Genomic DNA, 24,645 nt, shown 5'->3' with positions numbered 1-24,645 from the left:
AGAGAGAGAGAGAGAGAGAGAGAGGAAGGAAGGAAGGAAGGAAGGAAGGAAGGAAGGAAGGAAGGAAGGAAGGAAGGAAGGAAGGAAGGGAAGGAAGGAAGGAAGGAAGGAAGGAAGGAAGGAAGGAAGGAAGGAAGGAAGGAAGGAAGAAGGAAGGAAGGAAAGGGAAAGAAAGAAACACATGTGGACCATTCTTGTGGCTAGGTGGGGGGTCCTTGGGAGATGGATGACTCCAGAGGCAGAGTGACCAGTTAAACAGCTGTGGTCAAGATGACACTGATCATTAGTGACCAAGATGAAGAGGAGAGAATATTTTGAGAGGTGAAATCAATTGGATTATTGAAAGTAAAGGAGAAACAGAAATCCAAGTTATTCAGAAGTTTTCGTGTGTACAATTGGTGATGCTATCCAGGATGATGGGATTAGGAGTGGATGCATTGGCATTGAGTTTGTAGTCTCTTGGAGGAAAAATTGCAAAACTTTCTTTAGAAAAAATATGGGCCCCAATTTGGGGATATGTATTTCAGAGTATCACATCACTTTGATTTTCAGAGTTAACATAACTCTCACATGATTATTTAGTGATGCTTCTTTATTATTCTTTCGTGAAGGTTTCTTCCCATGGTTCCGCAAGGCGCTGAAAGGCTTAGAGCAAGTGGATTACTCCACAGTAAAGAAAAGGATTTGTGTCACCCCACAGCGTATTCTACCCCTCCCACATGGGAGTGAGTACGCAGGTAGGGAAAGTGGAATGCATCACAGTGATAAGTTAACATTTCTGAGAGTTCATGGACCCTCCTGAAATCATCTGGCACAAATATCTTTGCATAGGGTTCTAGAATGTTCCTGAACCTCCCGAAGCATATTCATGAACATATGAACATATTCCCAGGCTAGGAATGCTGATATAAAGAAAAATCCCCTGGATGGACAGCCCAGTGTGCTAGCTTGCCAGTGATTTGCAGGCAGCCTTAGGAAGGTTGCTTCACTCCTCTGACTTTCCACATTCTTGGCACAGTGCTAAGATTCTGCGACTCTTTGATTAATGGCATTGATTCACAAAGCAAACCAGTTCATATGGGCACCTAGAAAATAATTTTGAACAAAACTGGGCCTTGATTGTGTTCCTAGCACTCTAATTAAGTAAGTCCAGCCAGGCTGTCCCATGCCACGCAAACACACTTTTTAAACTGGAAACTATACTAAAATAACAATCAAAACCTTGCGCTGAATCCGGATATCTCCCCCTTACCCTCACAAAATATAAAATAGCTGGATACACAGATAGATAATATATAAATCAGCATCATACCAGCTAGCTTTTTCCACCAAAATTGGTTTATATGAAGCCACAGATTTAAATATTTGGACACACCCAGATGATAAGTTGAAAATACACAATGTTAATGATACATGATGTATTTACATCTAAATACTTGAACTAATCTTTGAAACAAAGCATGATGTCTGTTTGGTTCTGTTCTAGCTGGCAGGTGGAAATTCTTTTTAATTTGCTTGTTATCCTAAACCTTGTTTTGCTCATGGTATCTTCCTCAGAACATTTTATTACTCTTGGTTGCTTTAGGATAAGAACCAAGCCCCTTAGTTTGCAGTGAAAGGCAGCACTCCTAGTTCTTCAGTTTCACCATCTGCTCTTCACCTATGTGGACCTTCTGACCCACCCAACAAAATGGACCTCGCCACACACATGTGAGTGTTGGCTGTGTCTTTGCTTCTGCTGAGCCCACTGCCTGGGACGTCCATTGAGCCACATCTCAACATCCCAATCCAGCTTCATTTATCTCATTTCCTCAAGGGGATTTTTATAAGTTTCTCACCTGCTATTATAAAGCTTTGTTTGCCTCCAAGGCAAATGGACTAAATGTATTGCTTATGAAAACATCCAGGAAGAACCTAGGAGGTAAGGGGATCTCTTCTCATTAGATCTTGGCCAAGGAAAGAGGTCCCGGCCCACAGATCATAGCAGAAAAGGAAGGAAAGCCTACAAATCAGTAATGTTTTTAAAAATTGCATATCTCTATCAATATAAAACATTTACCCACAATAGATGCACAATTACTCACTTACAAATTATATGTGTGTGTGTGTGTGTGTGTATATATATATATATATACATATATATATACTACCATAAAAGTGCACTGAGATCATTGTAAAATATAAAATATTAACATTTAAGATGATTAAAGTTCAACAGAAATGCTGCTTATTATTTTTCATTCTAATTATAGTATTAGAATGGATTATGCTGAGTGCCCCATTTTGAATACCATGACCCCTGTAACCACAACGGGCACCTCTGGTATGGCAATAAAAGCAATTACTGACAATCTGGGGCACTTTACTATGCTGAGCCAAATTATAGTGAGTAATTCCTTTAGAATAATTATGGGCTATGAGTCTAAGAAATATTAACCAGGGTGGTTCTGTTGCCTGACTTCAGCAGGACAACATTTACATTCTCTGTGAATAGTGCCCCCTAAACTTGTTCAGTGCACAACCTTTACATCCCTTCATGAGGGCCCTATAAATGCTCTATCAGATATAGGCTCTGAAGCTGCAGACACTTTCCAACGGACAGGCTTCACATGAGCTGAGTGTGGACAGGAGTGTTGTTCTCATGTCAACTTTTCCAACCACAGCCAAATCTAGAGACCATACTCAGTGTTGAGCAGTATCCTAGAGTGAATAATAGGTGGTGCCATATACACATGTACACACTGACCAGGAGCTGGGGCCATACACCTTGGAATCTAAGACTGTAAGAGTTAGGAAAGATTGCCTTTCAAGGATGAAGAAACTTGGGTTCAGGGACATTTTATACAAAAGTATTGACAAAGTTGTGTTAGAATTCCCTGACCACTTCTCTTTCCACAATATTATATTGCTCATGTTAGAATAACCCAATAGGATATTTATTGGATGCTTGCTGCAAAGTACTATGCTTAAAATAAAATGTTATTTCCTGAATGGTTCAAATTCATCACAATAAGTAATAATTTAGGCTCCTATATATTGACATTTACCATATGTCAGATACTATACTAAGCAACTTATAAGCATTATCTTATTTAATCTTTATAACATCCCTATGAGGAAGGTATCATAACATCCATTTTATCAATGAGGAAATTGAGGCTGAGCGAAGCTCAATAATTTAACAGAAATTCATCTGCTAAACCAGGTTTCAAATCCATGCAACCAGACTTCAAAATCTGCTCTAGGGGCTAGGCACAGAGGCTTCAGCATTTTGGGAGCCTTAGGTGGAAGAATCACTTTAGCCCAGGAGTTTAAGAACAGCCCTGGCAACATGGCAAGACACTGTCTCTACAAAAAAAAAAAAAAAAATAGCTGGGTATGGTGGTGCACACCTGGCAGGTGGAAATTCTTTTTCCACCTGGTGGTGCACACCTGGCAGGTGGAAATAGGTCCCAGCTATTCTAGAGGCTGAGACAGGAGAATGGCTTGAGCCCAGGAGATTGAGGTGGCAATGAACCGTGTCTGCACCATTGCCCTCCAGCTTGGGCAACAGAGTGAGACTGTGTCTCAAGACAAAAACAAAAACCAAAACCTGCTCTAAAACGTATTCTGCTTCCATAATAAATGACGTAAATTATATACAGGACAAATGGTGTTTATTTGTACCATTTTTGTTTGCAATAACCATTATCAGAATAGTTTCTTCCTTTGCATTAAACAAAATACTAGAATGCTTTTCTCTTTCTCCATCTCTCACCACCCCTTCCTCTCTCTTTGGCATACATACACACAGACACATTAGCGAATATCAGCTTCTCAATCACACAATTTCTGAGAAGGGGTCCACAGGTCATTAAAATCTCTAGAGTCAACCATGGCTCTTTATTTTTCTTTTCACCCACATCAAATACTTCAGCAAAATGCTTGGGCTTTCTCTTCAAAACAATTTCAATCCCATTACTACACTGCTGTCGTAGTAATGCACCCTCATCTCTTGCCTGAAGTTTGTCAGTTGCCTCTAAACTCTTTTCCCTGCTACTGTGTCTAACCTTCCCAGCTACAGCCTGTTACAAAAAGGTGGCCATACTATTTCTTCCAAAATTGCCCAATGACTCCCCCTATCACTCAGAGTGAGTGAGTTTCCCCCAGTGGCCCCTAAGGGCTGCTGTGATCATGGTCTGTGCCTCTGCACTTCTCCAGCCTCCTCTCCTCCCACCTTGTCTCCCTCGCTCACCCACTGCAGCCACACTACCGCCTTGTCCCTACTCACCATCACTCCCCATCTGCCAAATATGGCCATGTCCGAATTCCCAGAAGTTGCAGATTACGTTGTATGACAAAGGGACTTGCAAATATGATTAAACTAAGAATTTTAAAATGAGGAGGTTATCCTGTATTATCCTTGTGGGTCTAATCTAATCGCAGAGTTACTTACAAGAGAAATGCAAAAGGAGTCGGAAGAAGGCAACGGGATGATGGAAACTGGGAGAGAAGAGGTGATGTGATGTGGGCCATGCGCGAGGAATGAGATCTGCTTCTAGAAGATGGAAAAGAGAAAGAAACAAATTCTCCCCAGAGCCTAGGAACACAACTCTGCTGACCTTGAGTTTAGCCCCAGAAGACTCATTTCAGACTTCAGACCCCCAGAACTGTAAGAGATTGTTTGTATTGTTTTAATTCACTAAGTTTTAGGTAATTCTTTAGAGCAGAAATAAGAAATTAATACACCCATATCCTGTTTTACAGCACTTTCACCATTAGCCATATTTTATATTTATTTGTTTGTTTATCAGTTGTCTATCTCACTGTAATGCAAAGTGCATGGGAGACATGGCCGGGCACAATGGCTCATGCCTGTAATCCCAGCACTTTGGGAGGCTGAGGCGAGTGGATCACTTGAAGTCAGGAGATCGAGACCATCCTGAACAGCATAGTGAAAACCTGTCTCTACTAAAAATACAAAAATTACCTGGGCATGGTGGCACATGCCTGTAATCTAAGCTACCCAGGAGGCGGAGGTTACAGTGAGTTGCACTCCAGCCTGGGTGACAGAGTGAAACTCCGTCTCAAAAAAAAAAAAAAGTGCATGGGAGACGAGACTTTTTTTTTCTTCATTGGTGTAAACCCAGCACCTGGCACCAGATCTGTTGAATGAATAAATGAATGACATGTTACTTAATTAAATAATTGGTCCACACTTTGAAATGATTAAGCCTCAGTTGGTTAAGCATATACTTACAAACCTGCATGACATTCTCACCAACATGTCTAGAACAGGTGGAAACATACACAGATACAAGTATAAATGCAGCCCAGTGGTCCACACTAAAACAGCCCAGGAGAAGAACACCCAGAACTGCAAAGCCATAAGCCCTGCTAGGAAGATGGTGAGCCACAAAGCCTTCTCCAGTGCGGGGAACCAACATGCCTTCCACAGAGCTGTGAGGAGGAAAAGGCCTGAGGTCACACTCAGACCCTATAGTTTCACTCAAGCAGAGAAGGCCCTGTTTTACCCGATTTCGTATATTCCACTTCCATTCAACATTGGATAAGGACCTTCAGTGAAGATAGGGCCAAGTGTGGAACTGGGAAGCAAGGATTATAGCTGCCACTCGTTTTATTACTGAATACTCTTAAAAAGAAGTTTATGCATAAAAGCTGAGGTCAGTGGGACACTCTCTGGCCTTTCGGTTCACACAATTATGCTATTGTAAACTTAAAGAATTAAGTCTAATATTTGCTTTAGGAAATTTTAAGTAATTTAGGAATTACATGTTATAGTTCATCAATTTTCCCTGTTGCCAGTACTGCCAGGAAGTACCAACACTTCTTTTTCCTACTACTTTTGTTTTTGCTCAATACCAGCCATAGGTTAATTTCTAGTGAGATAAACACTTAGCCAAATTTAGAAATAATGTCAGATGGGTCCATGGTGATGATGACAATGATGATGATCATGGTGATGACCCACTTTGCCTGTTGCAGTTTGCATGGATGCTTCTGTCATGAGAGAAAAAAAAAATACATCTAGTCCTCACTTTAAAAAAGTCTGTGGCCAGGAGCCATGGCTCATGTCTGTAATCCCAGCACTTTGGGAGGTTGAGAAGGGCAGATCACTTGAGGTCAGGAGTTCAAGACCAGCCTGGCCAACATGGTGAAACCCCATCTGAACTAAAAATTCAAAAATTAGCCAGACCAGGTGGCACACGCCTGTAATCCCAGCTACTTGGGAGGCTGAAGCAGGAGAATCACTTGAACCTGGAAGGTGGAAGTTGCAGAGAGCTGAGAACATGCCATTGCACTCCAGCCTGGGTGACAGAGTGAGACTCCATCTCAAAAAAAAAAAAAAAAAAAAAAAAGTTTGTTTGCACAGTGTGACAGTGGTGATGTGGATATGGAGGCCAGAAAACTGCTTGAATGCACCTGTTCTAACATCACCTCCTCCATGGAGCTGTTCCAAACTCAGTACACACCTTGGCACTCCTTCTCTGAACACCCACACACTCCACTCACTCCTCTGTTTCATCTCTTACTGTATTGTATTAGAATGCATTGAGTGCAAGTCTGTCTCTGTCACCCTATTATTCATTATTTAAGAGCAAGGACCTTGTCTTGCACAGCCCTTTCCCCCCAAAATGCTCAGCGAAGTACAAAGCAATGTGTGTCTGGTACATATGTGTGAACCAAGTACTATACTAGATTATTTTTAAAAGGACCTTGTAGTAGGATAAGTGATCCATGATTTACACACAAAACAATTAGAGAAAAGAACAAAGTAGAAGACAACAAAAGGCAAAATGAGTAAAGTGTGTTTCATCAGAACTGTTACTGGGAACTGACGGAGAGAGAAATGAGTATGGACTATGGTTTTTGTAGGTTCGAAATCATTTTTATTGGCAAGAAAAAGCAGCATTTACTAACATATTTATACTCATAAATGTGAAAACATTTTTAAAAATCACGTAAATATGAACATTGTGAGGGAGACGTTGGGGAAAAAGGGCCTGCCATCTTAATTAATAAAGATGATTTGTTTAGGTCTGAAACACTTAACATTTTGATAATATTTATAACCATAACTTTATTACTTTGTTGTCTAATACAAAGATCGCCAAGGTTCTGTTTAGATATCAGAGGCATTAAACATTAACACTGGTAGTTAGTGTCTTACTACTACTGAAATCATTTGACTTCAACGGATTTTTAGTTATATTGGTGCCAAAGGGGCAAGCTAGTGACAGAGATAGCCTTTATTGACCACCTATCTGACAAATCTGTGACCTTAGAAGCACAAGAAGGTCTTTCTGTCACAAGTTTTGGTTTCACTTTTAAACATGTTGACAAAGGAAATGTAACTAGACAGAAAAATGTACTTAATGTCAGTCACAATGGCAAGGATTTCGGCAGCAATTTTGGCTCACTCATGTGAACCCTTTTGCAACATACTTTGCTCATGGTATGCAAAAGTCAACGATTAAACACATGCTTTAAATGCACCTTCCAATTCCTCTAATTTTGAAAAGAACTGAGTACACTCTAATGACTGATTAGTCACTCCGGCTCTTGAATATGTATTGAGATCCAAGGACCATGACATTATGAATCTTTCCCTGGTCATTCAGAGCAAAATAAAACACCAGTCACAATATCTGCATGCACAGGGTGTGCCTGTCAGAGGCAGACCTTACCTTCACGAAGAGGCAAATCTCAGGGTTCATGCGAGCTCCTTCCTTTTCTTCCAAACCTTCAGCATCAGAATAGCAGGTGGAGGAATACTTGCTGATAGAGAAGGCTTTACTATGCTGAATGGTGAAGCTTGAAGGAGAAAGCAGGTCTTCCTTCATCACACTCCCGTTCTGGAGCTCTTCTGGGCAGGGTTGCTGGTCCTGGGTTGGTGAATATAACCCTTCCATTGAGATGCCCCTGTCCTCCTGGAGCTCACCTGGCTGAGCCTCCTGGAGCTCAGAGTATATCTCATCAGGCAAGAGGTAGCCTCTGTCTTCTGACTGGGCAGAGGCCAGGCTGGTCTCTTCACCATTAATGGTATAGACTGACACAAAATCATACTCATAGGCATTTAGCTGAGTAGCATATAAATCATTTTCTGGCCTTAAGTACTCCTGGACATCATCATAATGGGGACTTTCATTTTCTTCTGGCTGGTCTGGAACCTCATATGTCCTCTCATTTTGGATTGTGTCATAGATGGTGCTGTAGTCTTCGTCATTCATGCTTGTTGATCTGAGAGATCCTTTTACAGGCAGACCTGAGTAGATCTGAAATGAGTGAAGGGACAGAGGATGCTGCACCACCTTGCAGAGGAATCAACGGGCTTTTAAAAGGCAGCAACTAGCAACTGCTATCAATGACAGGTCTCTAACAATCATTTACTGGAGACTTTAATAAGCAAACCACAAGTCCATTGGACAGAAGATAAAGCTTACACACTCAGTTAACTCCTTCACTCCTAAAGATGTTTTTATTAGACCCTGGGGATTTCCTCGTTGGCAGTAACTCCAAGCTTATTTGGGTAAGCCAGAGATTGAAATGAATTATCTTCCTGGTATGCACTGAAATTTTGAATACATAGCCATTTTTCATCAATAGAGCTCCCTCCTCCAACAGCCTCCAAATGTTGACAACATTCAAGAACCCTTGCAATTCAGTGGAGAGCTACAGTTCTTCACAATGGCCTCTCATCTCTTTACTACTGAATTTATCACATAGAACAATTCTTTGCCTATTGATACCCTATGATAAATGAATTACATGCCCTGGTTAGGTAATGAATTCCATTTACATTTCTTATCTGGAAACACCACTAGGTGATTAAACAGCAGAAGGAAAAGAAGATAAATGTTCTGGCCTATAGACACGTTAGTATAGACCACCCAAAATTAGGGACTCAAAGACTTATGGCTTTAATTTTTATTTTTTCCTCTTAAATCTGCATGATCATCACCATCAACAAATGCTCACTAAAATCCAATCATTTACAGAATGCTGAATTGAGCACAACAAAAGTGTTAGAAGACACATTCTCTTTCTTCAAAGGGGCTTTTAAATGTAGTTAGAGAGCTCAGAAAAGAAAAATAAAACTGAGGAAAAACTATTTAAGGTTTTCTTAGTGCAATGAGCCCAGGTCTGGATAAGCAATAAAAAATTGTATGCACAAGGCTGTTCAGTTGATGCCATCCACAGATGCTGTCAATGTGTGTGCCCCCTCCCTTTTTTTTTTTTTTTTTTTTAAATCTGGTTACTCTATCCTGCTAATTCCTGCTTACCTTCGCCACACCACATATATCTTTCTCTTTGAAGTGACAACCCAGCTAGGTTGTAAAGGGACTTTAATGTCTAGAAATCGTGTGAAAACTGTGAAGCAATGCAACTCCAGTTGACAAGCTTCAGAACATTTGATGGGCATCTTCTTGGCGAAACTTCATTGTACTCTTAGACTTCAATATTGTATCCAGGAATCTTCTACTGGGAATTAGAGCAGCATTTCTAGAATTCTAGCTTAAAGAATGGGTAAGGAAAAAGAGGCCAGAGACTTCAAAAGCTATTGACACTGGAGGTTTATCTTATTGAAAAGTGATGTTCAATGGGTCCAAATACCTTACACATTTTGACAGGTTCCATAATCAGGTGTTCCAATTCAAATCTTCTCCTAGTTTTAGAGCCGGTGAAAACCTAAGAGATTATTCAAACATTTTATTTCACATTTGAAAAAAATTTAAACCTAGAAAGCAGAAGTGAATGGTCCAAGTTTACACAAAAAGTTAATGGCAGAGCTAACTTTAGCTGTGGTTTTTGAACCTCCAGCTCAGTGATCTTTCTGCTACTAAATCTACTAAATCTCTTCCTTAACTTAGTATTTTTCAATCTTTTTTTCGTGATCACACACTGTCCCTTCCCTGCCCCCAAAGGATCCTTTTCAGATATTTTCCCCATGAAATAAAAATGCTGCAGATATGCTACATATCTGTTTGCATATCGTATATACATCTGTGTTTTGTACATTCAAAGAGCACTGTTTTTTTGTTTTGTTTTGTTTTTTTTACTTCCCAAGAACCAATCTTCACCCCTTTGGGGGTGACACCGCTCCTTTCAACAATGCAACTCATGCTTTTACTACTAATACAGTGTGTAGCTCATAATCTAACACTGGATTCTGTTTCATTCTGCATTATTACAAAGAATAGTATACAGCATGTGCGTATGAATACAGCATGTTGCCAAGGCCTCACCACAATGACCCAGTGAGGCAGGGCTGAGGTTGGCTAAGCTTAGGGCCCAAGATCAAACAGATATTTCAAATTAGGTCCCTCTCTTATCCTATTTTAGAACGCATCTATCATGATCTACAGTTACAGGTTGTAATATGAAACAAGTCATTCAGTTCAAATGCAAGTCAGGTCATATCGCTCTGCGATCAAACCCCTACAATGGCTCCCCATTTATCTCAGTGAAAGCCAAAGTCCTTACAATGACACACATGGCCCTACATAATCCACACCCACTCTCCTATGCCTGTTTTTCTCTCCCTTGCCAATCCAGCTCCAGACAACTGAGTCTTGTTTCTAAACCTGGAACACTCCTGGATACTCCCATATTAGACTCTTTACATTGGCTGTTCTCTCTACCAGAATACACTTTCCCTGGATACTTGCATAGTCAATTCCCCCAACTCCTATAAATTTTTGCTTTTATATCCCCTTCTCAATGAGGCTACACTGACTGTCCTGTTTAAAATGACAACCCATCCCAAATCCTGTCTTAATCCCTGTCCCATTACTAAAAACCCTTACCCTACTTTTCCCCTTTTCCCATAGTATTTATCACCCTCTAATAGGATATATACATAACTTATTTATTGTGTCTAGAGGTTTTTTTTCTATCTTCTACTGTAATGTAAACCCTTTATGGGGACAAATCTCTGTCTACTTTTTCATCATCATCTCAAGTGCCTAGAACAGTGCCTGGTACATATTTTATACCAAATACATATTTGTTGAATGAATTTTTATGATTGCTGACATATTTATCCTTCATTGGGTACTTACATTTCATGAGAACAAGGCCCATGCCCTTTTTTTTTTCCCATTGCTGTATAGCTAAAGTCTAGCAGATATCTGATACATAATAGCTGCCTATTAAATATTTGTTGGATAAATAAATTAAATGAAGAAGATGCATCTAGCATTCATGTCCTTTTACTCCTGGCTCAGTTTTCTTTCTGTATCATCTATAGAAGTGTTATCTCCCTACCATGTTGCACTAGATTGTAAACCCCTGCAGGGACAACTTTGGGGCCAAGCTCTGGTCTTCTGTTTTGCATGCACAAAGATGCAATTTTGTTCATTCACTTAGAGTTTATTAAACATTATAGAACTGGGTCACTTTAACTAAACTCAAAAAACATCAGTTTAAAAACTGAAAGGGGGCCAGGTGTGGTGGCTCAAGCCTGTAATCCCAGCACTTTGGAGGCCAAGGCGGGAAGGATCACTTGAGGTCAGGAGTTTGAGACCAGCCTGGCCAACATGGTAAAACTCCATCTCTACAAAAAAAAATAAAAATTAGCTGGGCATGGTGGAAGGTGCCTGTAATCCCAGCTACTCAGGAGGCTGAGGCAGGAGAATCACTTGAACTTGGGAGGCAGAGGTTGCAGTGACCAATCACACCACTGCACTCCAGCCTGGGTGACAGAACCAGATCATGTCTGAAGAAAGAAAAAAAAAAAAAAAACTGAAATGCCAATTTATTAACTGACTCCCAAATATGTAACTGCCAAATTGACTTAAATATCGGTTTGGTATAATAAGTATAATCTCTTCACAATAGGAAAGTCTACACATGGAACTAAATTAAGATGGTACTCTCATATTATGTTTATGCATGACTTTTGTAAGATCTGAGGCAATATCACTTTTTCTTCAAATCCAGTTTTTTAAACTTTACTTTAAGTTCAGGGGTACCTGTGCAGGTTTGCTATGTAGGTAAAGTTGTGTCATGGGGGTTTGTTGTACAGATTATTTCATCATCCAGGTATTAAGCTTATTACCCATTAGTTATTTTTCCTCATCCTTTTCCTCCCCTCACCCTCCACCCTTTAATAAGTTCCAGTGTGTGCTGTTCTCCTCTATGTGTCCATGTGTTCTCATCATTCTGCTCCTACTTATAAGTGAGAATATGTGGTATTTGGTATTCTGTTCCTGTGTCAGTTTGCTAAGGGTAATGGCCTCCAGCTCCATCTATGCTCCTGCAAAGGACGTGATCTCATTGTTTCTGTGTCTGCATAGTATTCCGTGGTATATATGTATCACATTCTCTTTATCCAGTCTACCACTGATGGGCATTTAAGTTGATTCTATGTCTTTGCTTTCAAACCCTTTTTAAAATAATCCTTTTTTACAAATCACAAATCACTGATGTGCAGCTTTTCTTTTTATCTTGATCAGTCTTATTAGGAATTTATCAATTTAATTTATCTTTTAAGAGATTTTTGGCTTTCTTAGTAGTTTCTATTGTGCATTTCTTTGCAATTTTATTAACTTTGGCCCCTATTTTTATTATTTTCATTTCTTCCTGTCTTTAGTTTTACTTTGTTTGTTTTTTTTTATCCCAAGATAATTCTGATGGATACTTTGATTATTGGTCTTCAGCTCCTCTTATTTTTTAATGTATGCATCTAAGACTATGAATTTTTCTCTAAGTCCACTTTAGCTGTATCCCTCATTGCGATATGTCTTAGTTTCATTATCATCCAATTCAAAGCACTTCCTAATTTTTTTAGAGATTTTTTTCCCCTCTTTCCTCATGGGTTATTTAGAAGTGTATTGATTAACTCCCAAACAGTTGAAGATTTTCTAGTTATCTTTTCGTTATTTATTTTTAGCTTAATTCCACTGTGGTCAATGAACATAGTCTTCATTATTTTAGTCTATTCAAGTTGTTTTGAGACTTGCTTTATGTCCCAGCATATGGTCAAGCTTGGAAATACTCCACCTGCACTTGAACAGAATATATGTTTCCCCATTGTTAAGTATAATGTTCTATAGATTATAGTTACTTTGTGCTTGTCAATTTCTGTTATTTAATGCTTTTATTTTTCTATTGATTTTTCATCCGCTTATTCTATTTGTTAATGAAAGAAAAAAGTAAAAATTTCCCCTTATAATTATGGATTTGTCTAATTCTTACTTAAGTTCTCTCAGCTTATTAAGTTCTATATATTTTTGAGGTTATGTTATTAGGTGTGCACAGATTTAGAACTGTTAAATCATTTTGGTAGATGAACTTTTTTTCCAATGGAAAATGTTTCTTTTATCTCTAGTAGAATTTTTTGCTTTTTTGTGTTATCAGCTTTCTTTTGGTTTATCTTACACATACTTCCAAGATTTTACTTTCAACTTTTATGTGTCTTTGTAACTAAGCATTAGACAGATATATATTTTAAAATCCAATCTGCCTAACTCTGTCTTTTGATTTGAATATTTATTCTATTAACATTTAATATAATTATGATATTGGGTCAAATCTACTATCTTATAATTTGTATTTTCAAAACATAGGCACAAAAACTTATATAGACATTTCATCACAAAATGATAAAGGAGCTTATAACTCATATATTATATCTCAATAATGTTGAGAAAGCTCAACATTATTGGTCATCAGGAAAATGCATTGAAATGAGATTATTTCATACCACTAGAACAGCTAAAAGTAAAAGACTGAGTATCAAGTGTTGGTGAAGATGTGGAGCAACCACAACTATCATCCAATGATGGTGGGAGTGTAAAATGGCCCAACCACTTTGCAAATTTTGGGGATAGTTTGTTACACAGTTGAACATACACCTACCTGATGACTCAGCAATTCTAGCAAATCTTAGAAATTTATCCATAAAAAGGTCAAGTCAATGTAAAGGCTTATATAAGAATGCTGATAGAAACTTGATTCATAATCTCCAAAAAGTAGAAACTTCCAGGAAGAGAAGAACAGATAAACAAACTATGGTGTATTCATATGTTGAATACTACTCAGCAATAAAAAGGGAATGAACTACTGTTGTAGGTAACAGAATGGATGAATCTCATAGACATTATGTTGAGTGAAAGATGCCAGATATGAAAAGTACAGACTGAATAATTCCAATAATTATGTCAACTTAAAAATATACCAAGAAGTACATTGGTTCCTAAAAATTATTTTAATAGGTACTCAGGAAAAATATTTTAAGGTTCATTTTTATAGCCCATGAGGAAGGAATGCCCTATATGAACAGTTGTCTAAGACCTTCTCCTCTGGGAGCAAAATTTTATGTTATTGTCATTAAGTTACGAGACCTAAAACCAACCCACTGCTCTCTGGAACACAACTATCAGGTTGGACAAGCCAGGCAGAGGAATCTGCATTAAGTCCAAAGTGCCAGCAATACCCTGGCCACCAAGGCTAAGTAAGTATAGGTATAACTATATAATTACTAAACTTTCAGGGTATCTTACATCAGTTGTATAACCCAGTCGTCATCTAAGGCCACTTCAATTTTTACACAATTGGATAAATGTGCTTTAAAATTCTCAGCTTTACAGTTTTCTCATTCTTTTCTCTAAACTTGGGTTCATCCATGTATCACTTAGATGCAAAATTCCACCCTTTTATCAGCTTCTATTTTTAAAAACCACTTATATCCATAAAAGTCATGAGAGAAATACTTTTAATGGAGATTTTGGGGGTCACAGGAAGTAGTCATATCAGGTAGCACCATTTCACTGATTCCCATGTTCCCCCTTCTCCCTTCTTCTGTGTCCAGAGGAACCACCGATTCTTCCAGTTTCTCCCACAGACTATTTTTCAGCCTAGCTCTACTCATATTTGGCTTGAGGGAGGGAGGATTCTTCTCACCTCCCTCCTCAAACAGGCTTTTCCACAAATTTCTTCAGACCACACAGCGTACTCTGTCTGAAGAAAATTCTAATGCATATGATGCTCTCCATATTGTTGTATTTATGTTCAGATTTGGCAACTACCTGATGAGACTTTTGGGACGCTGTAGACCCAGTGGCCATGAATTTCCAAACAGAAGTAGAACCTCAGAATTGCTTGATCTTTAAAGCATGGCAATTCCTCCATGCCCAGAGAAAACAGTCAGGGCCAGAGCCCCTCAAGCGGCAGGAGCAGGCCATAGGCATTTTCCCCTGGGTCACCTCCTTACAGTTGTTCTTATCAGAGGTTTGCAGATGATGGGAAGTGGGAAATGAAGAGATGTCCAGAAGGACTATTTGAAAAGGATTTGGGATCTTTTCAACATTATGTGCAAGGTGAAAGGAATCAGAATAATCGTAGGCCTAAACTTCCTGCAGAGCTCAATTTGACTTTCACTAGGAATATTCACTTGAGTTTAATGTTGGTTCATTCTAGCCAATCTAAAAATCATCAAGCCATAGACTCTTCGAACAGAAAGAGGGAGTGAGGGCATACCTTACATGTCCTGGAATGACTGGTTGGGTCTTGGTATGTTCAGTAAATCTGTGACTTAAAACATGACCCTCTGATCTGAGGCGGCTAAGTTAGCCAAGAAGGAAAGAGAGGAGTTACAGACAGGGGAAAAACTAGTGAGTACTTTTAAGAAGGGCAAGTTAATCTCCAGTGCTAGTACCTCCACTTGCTTTTCTGCCTCTTTTCTCCATGTTCCTTCTCTAATTGTTGCTTTTACTCTCTCAGGAGCTGCCACACTCAAGAAGATTAGGGTCTACAACAGTAGTTCATTCCTTTGTTATTGATTATTTATCCTCTTAATAATTTTTCATTGCAACGAATGCAAACTCTAACCCAATGGAATGAATAACTAATAGTAGAAAATTGTTTCTTCTCTTCAGCAAAGATCTACTTCTTTTCTCCTGTCTTCTCTACTCATTCTCAGTTGTCTTATATGTGAAATGGGAAATAATAATTTGCATTGTTAAAGGATTTACTTAAATAATGTAGGCAGCTAGCTTACTGCAGTGCCTGCCTGGCTCTTCATTGCTACTACTACTATTAAAATGTGTTCCTTAAGTAACAATATAAATTCTGTTGTCTTTTTTGGAGCAATAAGCAAATATTCCAGAACTACCTAAAGATATGAGATCTGAGAATACAAAAATGATTTTAAAAGGCTATAAGATATACCCTGTGACTTCAAGAGTTTACCATTTTAGTGATCTGAGTGCAGTGGCTCACATCTGTAATCCCCACACTTTGGGAAGCTGAAGCAGGAAGCCAGGAGCCCAAGACTAGTGTGGGTAACACAGTGAGACCATGTTATTAAAAAATAAATTAACTAGGCATGGTGGCACACAACTTTAGTCCCATTACTGGGGAGGCTGAGGCAGGAGGATAGTTTGAGTCCAGGAGTTGGAGGCTGCAGTGAGCTATGAACATGCCACTGCACTTCAGAATGAGCAAAATAGCAAAATCCCTATCTCAAAATAAGTAAGTAAATAAATAATCTGATTGAGCCTAAGATACAACACTCCAGGAAGAAAAGCTTAATTGACGATCTGAGGCATATTTAGTGACAAATAAATGGGACTGATATTTGAGACTGTAGGATTTTCAAAAAGGGAGAGGCTGCCTTAGGCTTGGGGTGAAGAACAGGGAAAGTGAATGTCTTAAGTGATAGATGAGTGGACACTTGGAGTGGAAGAGGGAAGTTAAGTTGTGAAGTATGATGGAGAGTGGAGAATTCTTAATGATGGAGAGTAATCTTGATTGGATGCAGTGTGTGGATTGCAGGAAAAGTAGAGAAGAGGACAGTACTGGGCTAGACTGTGGATGGCCTTGAATGCTAAGATCAGAAATCTGAATTTTATGCTCATAGGATGATACTGAAAATGAGCAGCCACATAACACAGATAGCAGTTCAATTCCACAACCATTTAAATTCCAGCTGGATTCTGGACAAAGACAGATGCTCATTAAACCATTTCTGGTAGCTGGTATTGCTTATTGGAGCAACTTGGTCTACTGGCACATCATAGCATGATATCCCACATTTTGATATGGGCACAGGGAAAGAACTGTGTGTAAGCCAACTTGAGAATGTCAGATGGTTTGAGGCTGAGTCATTTCAGTCATTGTGCACTTGTGCCTCTCCCATCTACCTCTCCTGGCATTCTCTCTGCCTTAGAGTTCCATCAAATGCCATTCACAGCCAGTCATGGAGTGGCCTTTGTTTTCAGTTTTCAGTATAAGTGTACCAAATAACTAATGAAGAATAAATGGGCTGCATATTTGTCATCACTGTCATTCTGCCTAAAAGAAATGTGCTTTCTGCTACGGCGAATTTGAGTCCATTGAGCTTTTTCCCCCCAGGTTCTTTTTAATTATGTTTCTCTATCTTTGACAGTTTTATTTTGTGACTTGAAAGGTTTTGAGATTTTATTATTTGGGGATTTTCTTCTCCAAAGACATCTGGGAAGTTTTGTCCTACATTATAAAACCAAAGCAATCTCCATCAGTGTACTCTCTCTCCCTGTCTTCCTCTGTGTGTGACACTCTGTATAATATATACTTCTCTATATAGTATATATTATAAAAATTGTTACTCTGAACCATCCAGGAAAGATAAAGAAAGTGCTGCAGGCTTTGGAAATACCACTTGACTCCTATAATTTCACCAGTATGGGGACACGTGCCCCAAATTATCTGTCCCTTCATACTTCAGTTTTATAGTACTCCACAAAAAAACACACACTTAGCTTGAAATATATACACAGCTGTCATTTTGAATTTCTTGGGTTCCTGTGTATTGTCAAAGATGTATGTATTTTATATCAAAAAGATTTCTTTCTGATTATGAAGATAGTTTATGTTTACTATAGAAAAAGATAAGAAAAATAGTCTGCATTTCCACTACCCAAAGATGATTATGTTAACATTCTCTAACTCCTTTTCTACCCATAAGTATCCATATTTTTAAAATTGAAATCATGTATATCTTTACATTCTGCTTTTTTTAAAAAAGAAGACATTATAATGCATATACATTAAATTTAAGCATTTATATAAGACCAGCAAATATTTTCAAATGGTAAGCACTCAAATACTAGCTAATCTCATTTGTTGATTTAGAAGATTCAAAGATATCTTTCTTTATTGTTGAGCCAAATGACTTTTTAAAAGGCAGAGGATTTTGTTTGAATAAGTGATTGTTCCAACAAATCAGGTAATAAATAGGAACATCTTCTCTCATTCTTGCCCGTATGCACTTTCCAGGCTGTGACACGGTGACTCTACGAAGCACAAAGGGTAATTAATGCTTGCAGCAGGGAAGGGCTTACTTAATGTTTTGCATGGTGCCTTAAGATTCTGTATGATTTCTCTTTAAATTTCCCTATTGATAGATATTATACTCAATTGATCTACGCGTATTTAAATTCTATTTTGGTGTTGGTTTACATTTGGGTAGGGAGTGGGCAAAGTAGGGGACAAAGAAGAGAAATTACAGAATTATGGCACTGGAAAAAGCAACCATCAAGGTTTTAGTGAAGTATTTATTGTTTAACAGAAGTCATGAAGATGAAGGGAGAACGAACTGCATATTATTTTAGCAACATGCAACACGGAGTAAGAAAAACTTTGGTGCCAAACAGATCTCAGTGTAAATGCTGCCTCTATCGCTTGCTTACACAGGTGACCTTGGGCACAATCATCTAAATTTTCCCAGTCCTTGCTTTCTTACTTGTAAAAATGGAGATGACATACTTCAGGAGGTTGAGAAACATTCTAGAACCCTGTGCAAACATGCTTGTGGCCAGTTGATATCAGAAGCGTCCATGAACTCTAAGAAATGTCAACTATCACTGTGATACATTCCACTTTCCCGCCTGGATAGTCACACCTTGCTTGCCCATGTGGGAGGGGTAGAAAATGCTATCTGGTGACACAAATTCTTTTCTTTCCTGTGGGTGAAAGATTAAATGAAATACAATGTGTAAACCTTGAAGCCTGGCAGATTACACAGGTGTGTTCAGTGACTGTTTCCTCCCCTTCTCCCACCACTAAGTCACATAACCTTCTTATGAGTTCACAGTGAAGATTATTCTGGAGAGGAAAAGATAATGTATAGGTAAGATGAGTAATTTCAACATGTGAGCATATTAATGTAACTTAGTTCTTCTTTGTATTCCATTTATTATTATACATTTTGGGAGATATTTTCTTTTAACAACGCTGATACTTACTCTAAATCTTGATGACCATATTTTGTCGTAATTGCCACCTTCAAAAGACATTAACAGGCAGTATGTTTCGTGATTTTCACAGGAATGCAGTAAGCCAGGCTGCTTTATGCTGTTTGTAATATTAAGATTAAGGTGCATGTCCCCTAACAGCTGACACTGAAATTCTAGCACTAAAATGTGCTTCCATTACTTAAAAATAAAAACGACAACAAAAAACAAAATATATGCTCTATAAAAAGTAGGTCTTCAGAGTTAGAAAAAATACCAGATGTCTATAATTGAAGCTGACGGCAGATAATACAATAGAAATGAACACGTTTTATATCAAAGGTAAAAATTTGAAATATCCAAGAAGGGATCATGTGCAAAATCACCTTCAGGATTTGAAAACTACGAATGTTTTCTGTATGTATGATCCACCAGGGGGCACTGTTGTCTGCTTTCAGCTCCGATCCCAGCACCTCCTCCAGAGCTGAGTTTCTTTAGGTCTAGGTCAGAGCTAGTTCACAGATTCGTTAACTTGATGGCTTTTTTCCCATTTCCCAATTATTTTGCTTTGAAGATAAAAATGCCTCAAATTCTAAACTTATGTTAAAAATATTTGATCTATGTGTCACTTTAGTTTGGAGCTCAATTCTCCCTTTACTTTTTTCCAGTTCATTTAACAACCCACATTTAATTTTTTTTTAAAGTTTAGATTGACAAGTAAAAATTGTATATATTTATGATGCACAACATGATGCCTTAATATGTGTATACATTGTGGAATGGTCAAATCAAGCCACTTAGCATATGTATTAACTCACATACTTATTTTTTGCCAGTGCAATGAGAACACGATTAAAATCTATTCTTTCAGCAATTTTCAAGTATACAATGCATTAAATTAAGTTTAACCTAAAGCTGCCTTCCTACGTGTTTTAGGTTCAGCCTAAAGGTTTCTCTGTACATAGTGAAATGTAACCTAATGGGATGTGTAAACAGACTGTAACCTACTCTTGTAATAATCACCAAGTTTTGGCCAAAAACGAACAACTCTTCAAACTGTGATCAAATAAGGCAAACAACAAGCTGTAATCAGTCCAGCTGTTTCGGTACCTCACCTCTATTTTCTGGAGTTCACTTTCCTTTTTCTCTCCGTAAATCCTCTCCAACCATGTGGCAGCGTGAAGTCGCTCTGAACTTGTTCTGGTTGGGGTTGCTGCCTGATTCACGCATCTTCTTTGCACAATTAAGCTCTGTTGAATTTAATTTGTCTAAGGTATTTTAACACATGTATTGTAGTACTAGATGCGTACAATTTATCTCCTGAACTTATCCCTCCTGTCTAACTGAAATTTTGTGTCCTTTGACCAACAACTCCCAATCCCCTAACCCACCAGCCTCTGGCCACCACCATGTTACTCTCAGTTTCTGTGAGTTTCACTGTTTCACACTCCACATATAAGTGAGATCATGTGGTAGTATTTGTTTTTCTGTGCCTGGCTTATTTCACTTCACATAATGTCCTCCAGTTTCACCCATATGGTTGCAAATGACAGGATTTCCTTCCTTTTAAAGGCTAAACAGGGCTTGGCATGGTAGCTCATGCCTGTAATCCCAACACTTTGGGAGTCTAAGGCAGGAGGATTACCTGAGCTCAGTTGAAGACTATCCTGGGAAACAGGGCAAGACCCCAACTCTGCAAAGTTTAAAAAATAAAAATTAACTAGACATGGTAGTGCATGCCTGTGGTCCCAGCTACTTGGGAGGCTGAGGAGGGTGGATTGCTTGAGCCCTGGAGGTCGAGGCTGCAGTGAGCCATGTTCAAACCAAAGAAGGCCAAATATAATTCTATTGTGTATATATGTCAGATTTTCTTTATCCATTCATCCGTTGTTGACACAGGTTAATTCCATACCTTAGGTATTGTGAATAATGCTGCAATAAGCATGAGAGTGCAGATATCTTTTTGACGTACAGATTTCATATCCTTTAGATATATAGCCAGTAGAGGAATTATTGGACCATATAGTAGTTCTATTTTTAATATTTTTAGGAACCCCCATACTGTTCTCAATATGGCTGTACTAATTCACATTCCCACCAACAGTGGGCAAGCGTCCCGTTTTCTCCTCATCCTCACCAACACTTGTTATCTTTCCTCTTTCTGATGACAGCCATTCTAGCCAGTGTGAGGTGATAACAATTCTTAGGAGCTTGTGAAGAATATTCAATATTCACAATTACTCTATAAGTCAATTCGTTTTTCTATTGTACACCTGAGGAAATTGAGTTTCAGGTAAATTGATATGTCCAAAGTCAGGCAGACAATAAACAGAGAAGCCAGACCTGAATCCAAGAATATTTGAATTCAAAACCTACATTTTCACACTCTATAATAACTCAGTTTCCTAGGGGAAATGCTTATTAAATTCTAATGGTGTCTTCTGAGACTTGCTAGACAAACAAGAACAAGATAAGCATTTTTAAACAATGCTAATTACAAAAGTATTTTGCAGCTCTTCTCAAGTCTTCCTCATGATGATTATTATTTTTTAATGTTTATTTTTTCTAGAGTCAATCTACAAACTAACCTGAAATGTGTTTTATTCCTTCCCTGATTCTACCTAAGTAATAAAGTATCCATACAACTTTAACTCAAATCTTAGCTCCTACCATTAATAACATTCAAACCAAACAGAGAATAAGTAGTGGCGTATCTCTAAATTTCAGATAATCCACACCAAAATCAGAATGGTTCCATTTTGTGTCTGTGTGTATACACATCTGTATATGTACACATGAAATTATATTCGTAATCAATTTCCCTACTAGTATTTGTTGCACCTTTGGTGTCTTGACTATAGCTTGTTGTTCTCAGTTTCTTTATTGTTGATAAGGAAAATCTACTCTGCCATTGTTAATAATCACAGCACATTTTTTCTGTCCTGTTACTTCCATGTCCTGAAGTCCGAACCAAAAACTAAGAAATCTCCTTGAATAAATGAACATATCTGTCTACAGTGTACAAGATTAGGGATCTTGCAGTCACTTTACATTCTATTTCTCTTATTTAAATTGTCACTCTAATCCAAAAACTTCTCTTTCTCTCTTACCCCTCCCCAATCCAATTCCTGCCTTTTATCAGACTAAACTTTTCCCAGTACAGCTAAGAATACATATCTTTCTTCCTTTGTCCTCCCCATCTACTGCTCATGACCCACGTTAGAGATGCCTTCCCCATGAAGCCCCATCTGTTCTCTCCTCTCCATCTCCTTTCAGATTTTGTTTTCATGTCTGTTGGGTTGTAGCAGGACGAGTGGCAGACAAAACTCCTCAGACACCAAGTTAAAGAAGGAAGGGGTTTATTCGGCCAGGGGCATCGGCAAGACATCTGTCTCAAGAGCCAAGCTCCCCGAGTGAGCAATTCCTGTCCCTTTTAAGGGCTCACAACTCTAAGTGGGTGCACGTGAGAGGGTCGTGATTGATTGAGCAAGCAGGGAGTATGTGACTAGGGGCTGCATGCACCGGTAATTAGATCAGAACAAAACAAGATAGGAATTTTCACAGTGCATTCCTATACAATGCCTGTAATCTATAGATAACAGAACCAGTTAGATTAGGGGTTGATCTTTAACTACCAGGCCCAGGGTGCGGTGCCAGGCTGTCTACCTGTGGATTTCATTTCTGTCTTTTAGTTTTTACTTCTTCTTTCTTTGGAGGCAGAAATTAGGCGTAAGACAATATGAGGGGTGGTCTCCTTCCTTATTCCCCCCTTTTGAGACTCTCACTCATTTTATTAGTGGGAGTTCTCACTTTCATTTTCACTACCCATGTCTTCTTGCAAGACAGATCAATAGTGATTTATATAGTACATTTGTGCTGAGGCATTTTGGTGAACTAAGGTAGCAATGAGGCTTTTTATCATTTGAAGAAGTACAAGTATCAAACAAGGGAGCAGTAGGCAGGTTCCTATTATTATTATAACTCCTGTTATAAAAGTTTTAAATCCTCCTAGCACTGGGAACCATTTTCCAAACCTGGCCCCAGGATCAAATCCATGCCACACTTGCACGGGCACATGTGCTAGTTTTGTCATATCTCTAACTATGTCTTCAACTACTTGCCCTTGATCATCTATGTGTAGACAGCAATTAGTAAGGTTAAAATTTCCCAGATCCCTCCTTCAGCTGTTAGCAAGTAGTCAAGAACCAATCTATTTTGATAGACAGCATTTCTCATCTGAGTTTCTTGCCGGGCCAGAATAGTCAAGGCTCTGCCGGTTTTATTAGTGATTATTTCTAAGACAGCTTGTAACCATATGATTTGGTTGATCGTGTAAATGGGGGTCCGGTATCCCCATGAGCTGTCTTGTGCCCAAGTAGCAGACCCATAATATTGTATGATTCTCTCAGGGGGTCATTCATCATCTTTCGAATTTCCTATAGTTATGCTTTTCTTTTTATGGGAAGCCCAGGAGTTCACCTGTTTTTATGGGCAGTAGGAAGAAAGATGGCTTAATAGTGCCAATAACACAACTACCTGCCCACTGGTCAGGTAATCTGGCATAAGCTCTATGCCCACATATCCAATACAATCCAGTGGGGGCTGTCCACTCCCACTGGAACTCCAGGTGGGTCCACACGGTTTGCAACTTTGGGAATTTGCTAAATTGATTCCTCTCTGTTTGATTTGAACTCCACCAAGTGACTGTTTTTGTGGTGCCATTACACAGTTTCTGTCCCAGACAACTAAGTTGTCCTACGGAGTGAGTGAATTATTTTCCTTCTCTAGCTATGCAATATTGTCCAATAATTGAGGCTTTTAGGACCCAGAAATTATCAGGGTGATTCTTTTGAGCTGGGAATTCATCAGGAACTGGGTCTGTAGGCACTAAATCTCGGGCTTCCCATGGCCATTGATCTCCCATTACAGTTCCTCCATATACATAACATGAAGTGACATTGAGAGACTGGGTTACATGCTCAGCTAATTGCAAAAACAAATTTCTTGTTTTTCCCGGAATTTTTGGTACTGGTACTTTCAGTTCATCATAGAAAGTTTGAAACACTGGTTCAGGAGAGTGTTTGTAAACTCCTCCTAGAACCAATATATTTACTCGAGGATCCAGTCTGGTCCCATCGATTCCTAAGGTCACACGCTCCCGTTTTTTCCAGTGAGGATCAAGGGAATTGGTTATTACTAGCTCTAAGGGGTTACATTGTCCCTTAGTACAGGAAGGGCCATTTTTTCCTTTCTGAAGGTGGACTGGATCCTTTTCATTTTTTATCCAAGTGGCCCAAATGACACAAGACCAGTGTCCACATTCATTTCCACACAGTCCTAATTCATGACAAATGTACTTATTTTCAGTCATATAGCCTTTTTCTAATTAAGAGAACCACACCTTATTCCTAACTGATTGCTATTAATG

The 24,645-nt window shown here is 38.8% G+C and overlaps 1 protein-coding gene across 1 annotated transcript in view; it reads right to left on the bottom strand.

Moving 5' to 3' along the window:
• Window positions 1-8,231, bottom strand: part of CLIC5 (chloride intracellular channel 5) — a 176,799-nt gene extending 168,568 nt beyond the window's left edge. The window contains exon 1 of the mRNA XM_023212951.2: window positions 7,689-8,231. Coding sequence (XP_023068719.2) covers window positions 7,689-8,231 — 543 coding nt within the window. The remainder of the gene's footprint in view (window positions 1-7,688) is intronic.
• Window positions 8,232-24,645: the final 16,414 nt, after the last annotated feature.

This window comes from Piliocolobus tephrosceles, chromosome 5 (genome assembly GCF_002776525.5).
Source record: "Piliocolobus tephrosceles isolate RC106 chromosome 5, ASM277652v3, whole genome shotgun sequence".
Classification (NCBI taxonomy): domain Eukaryota; kingdom Metazoa; phylum Chordata; class Mammalia; order Primates; family Cercopithecidae; genus Piliocolobus; species Piliocolobus tephrosceles.
The sequence above is the reverse complement of the archived record's forward strand: the minus strand, read 5'-3'. Positions and strand labels throughout refer to the sequence as shown.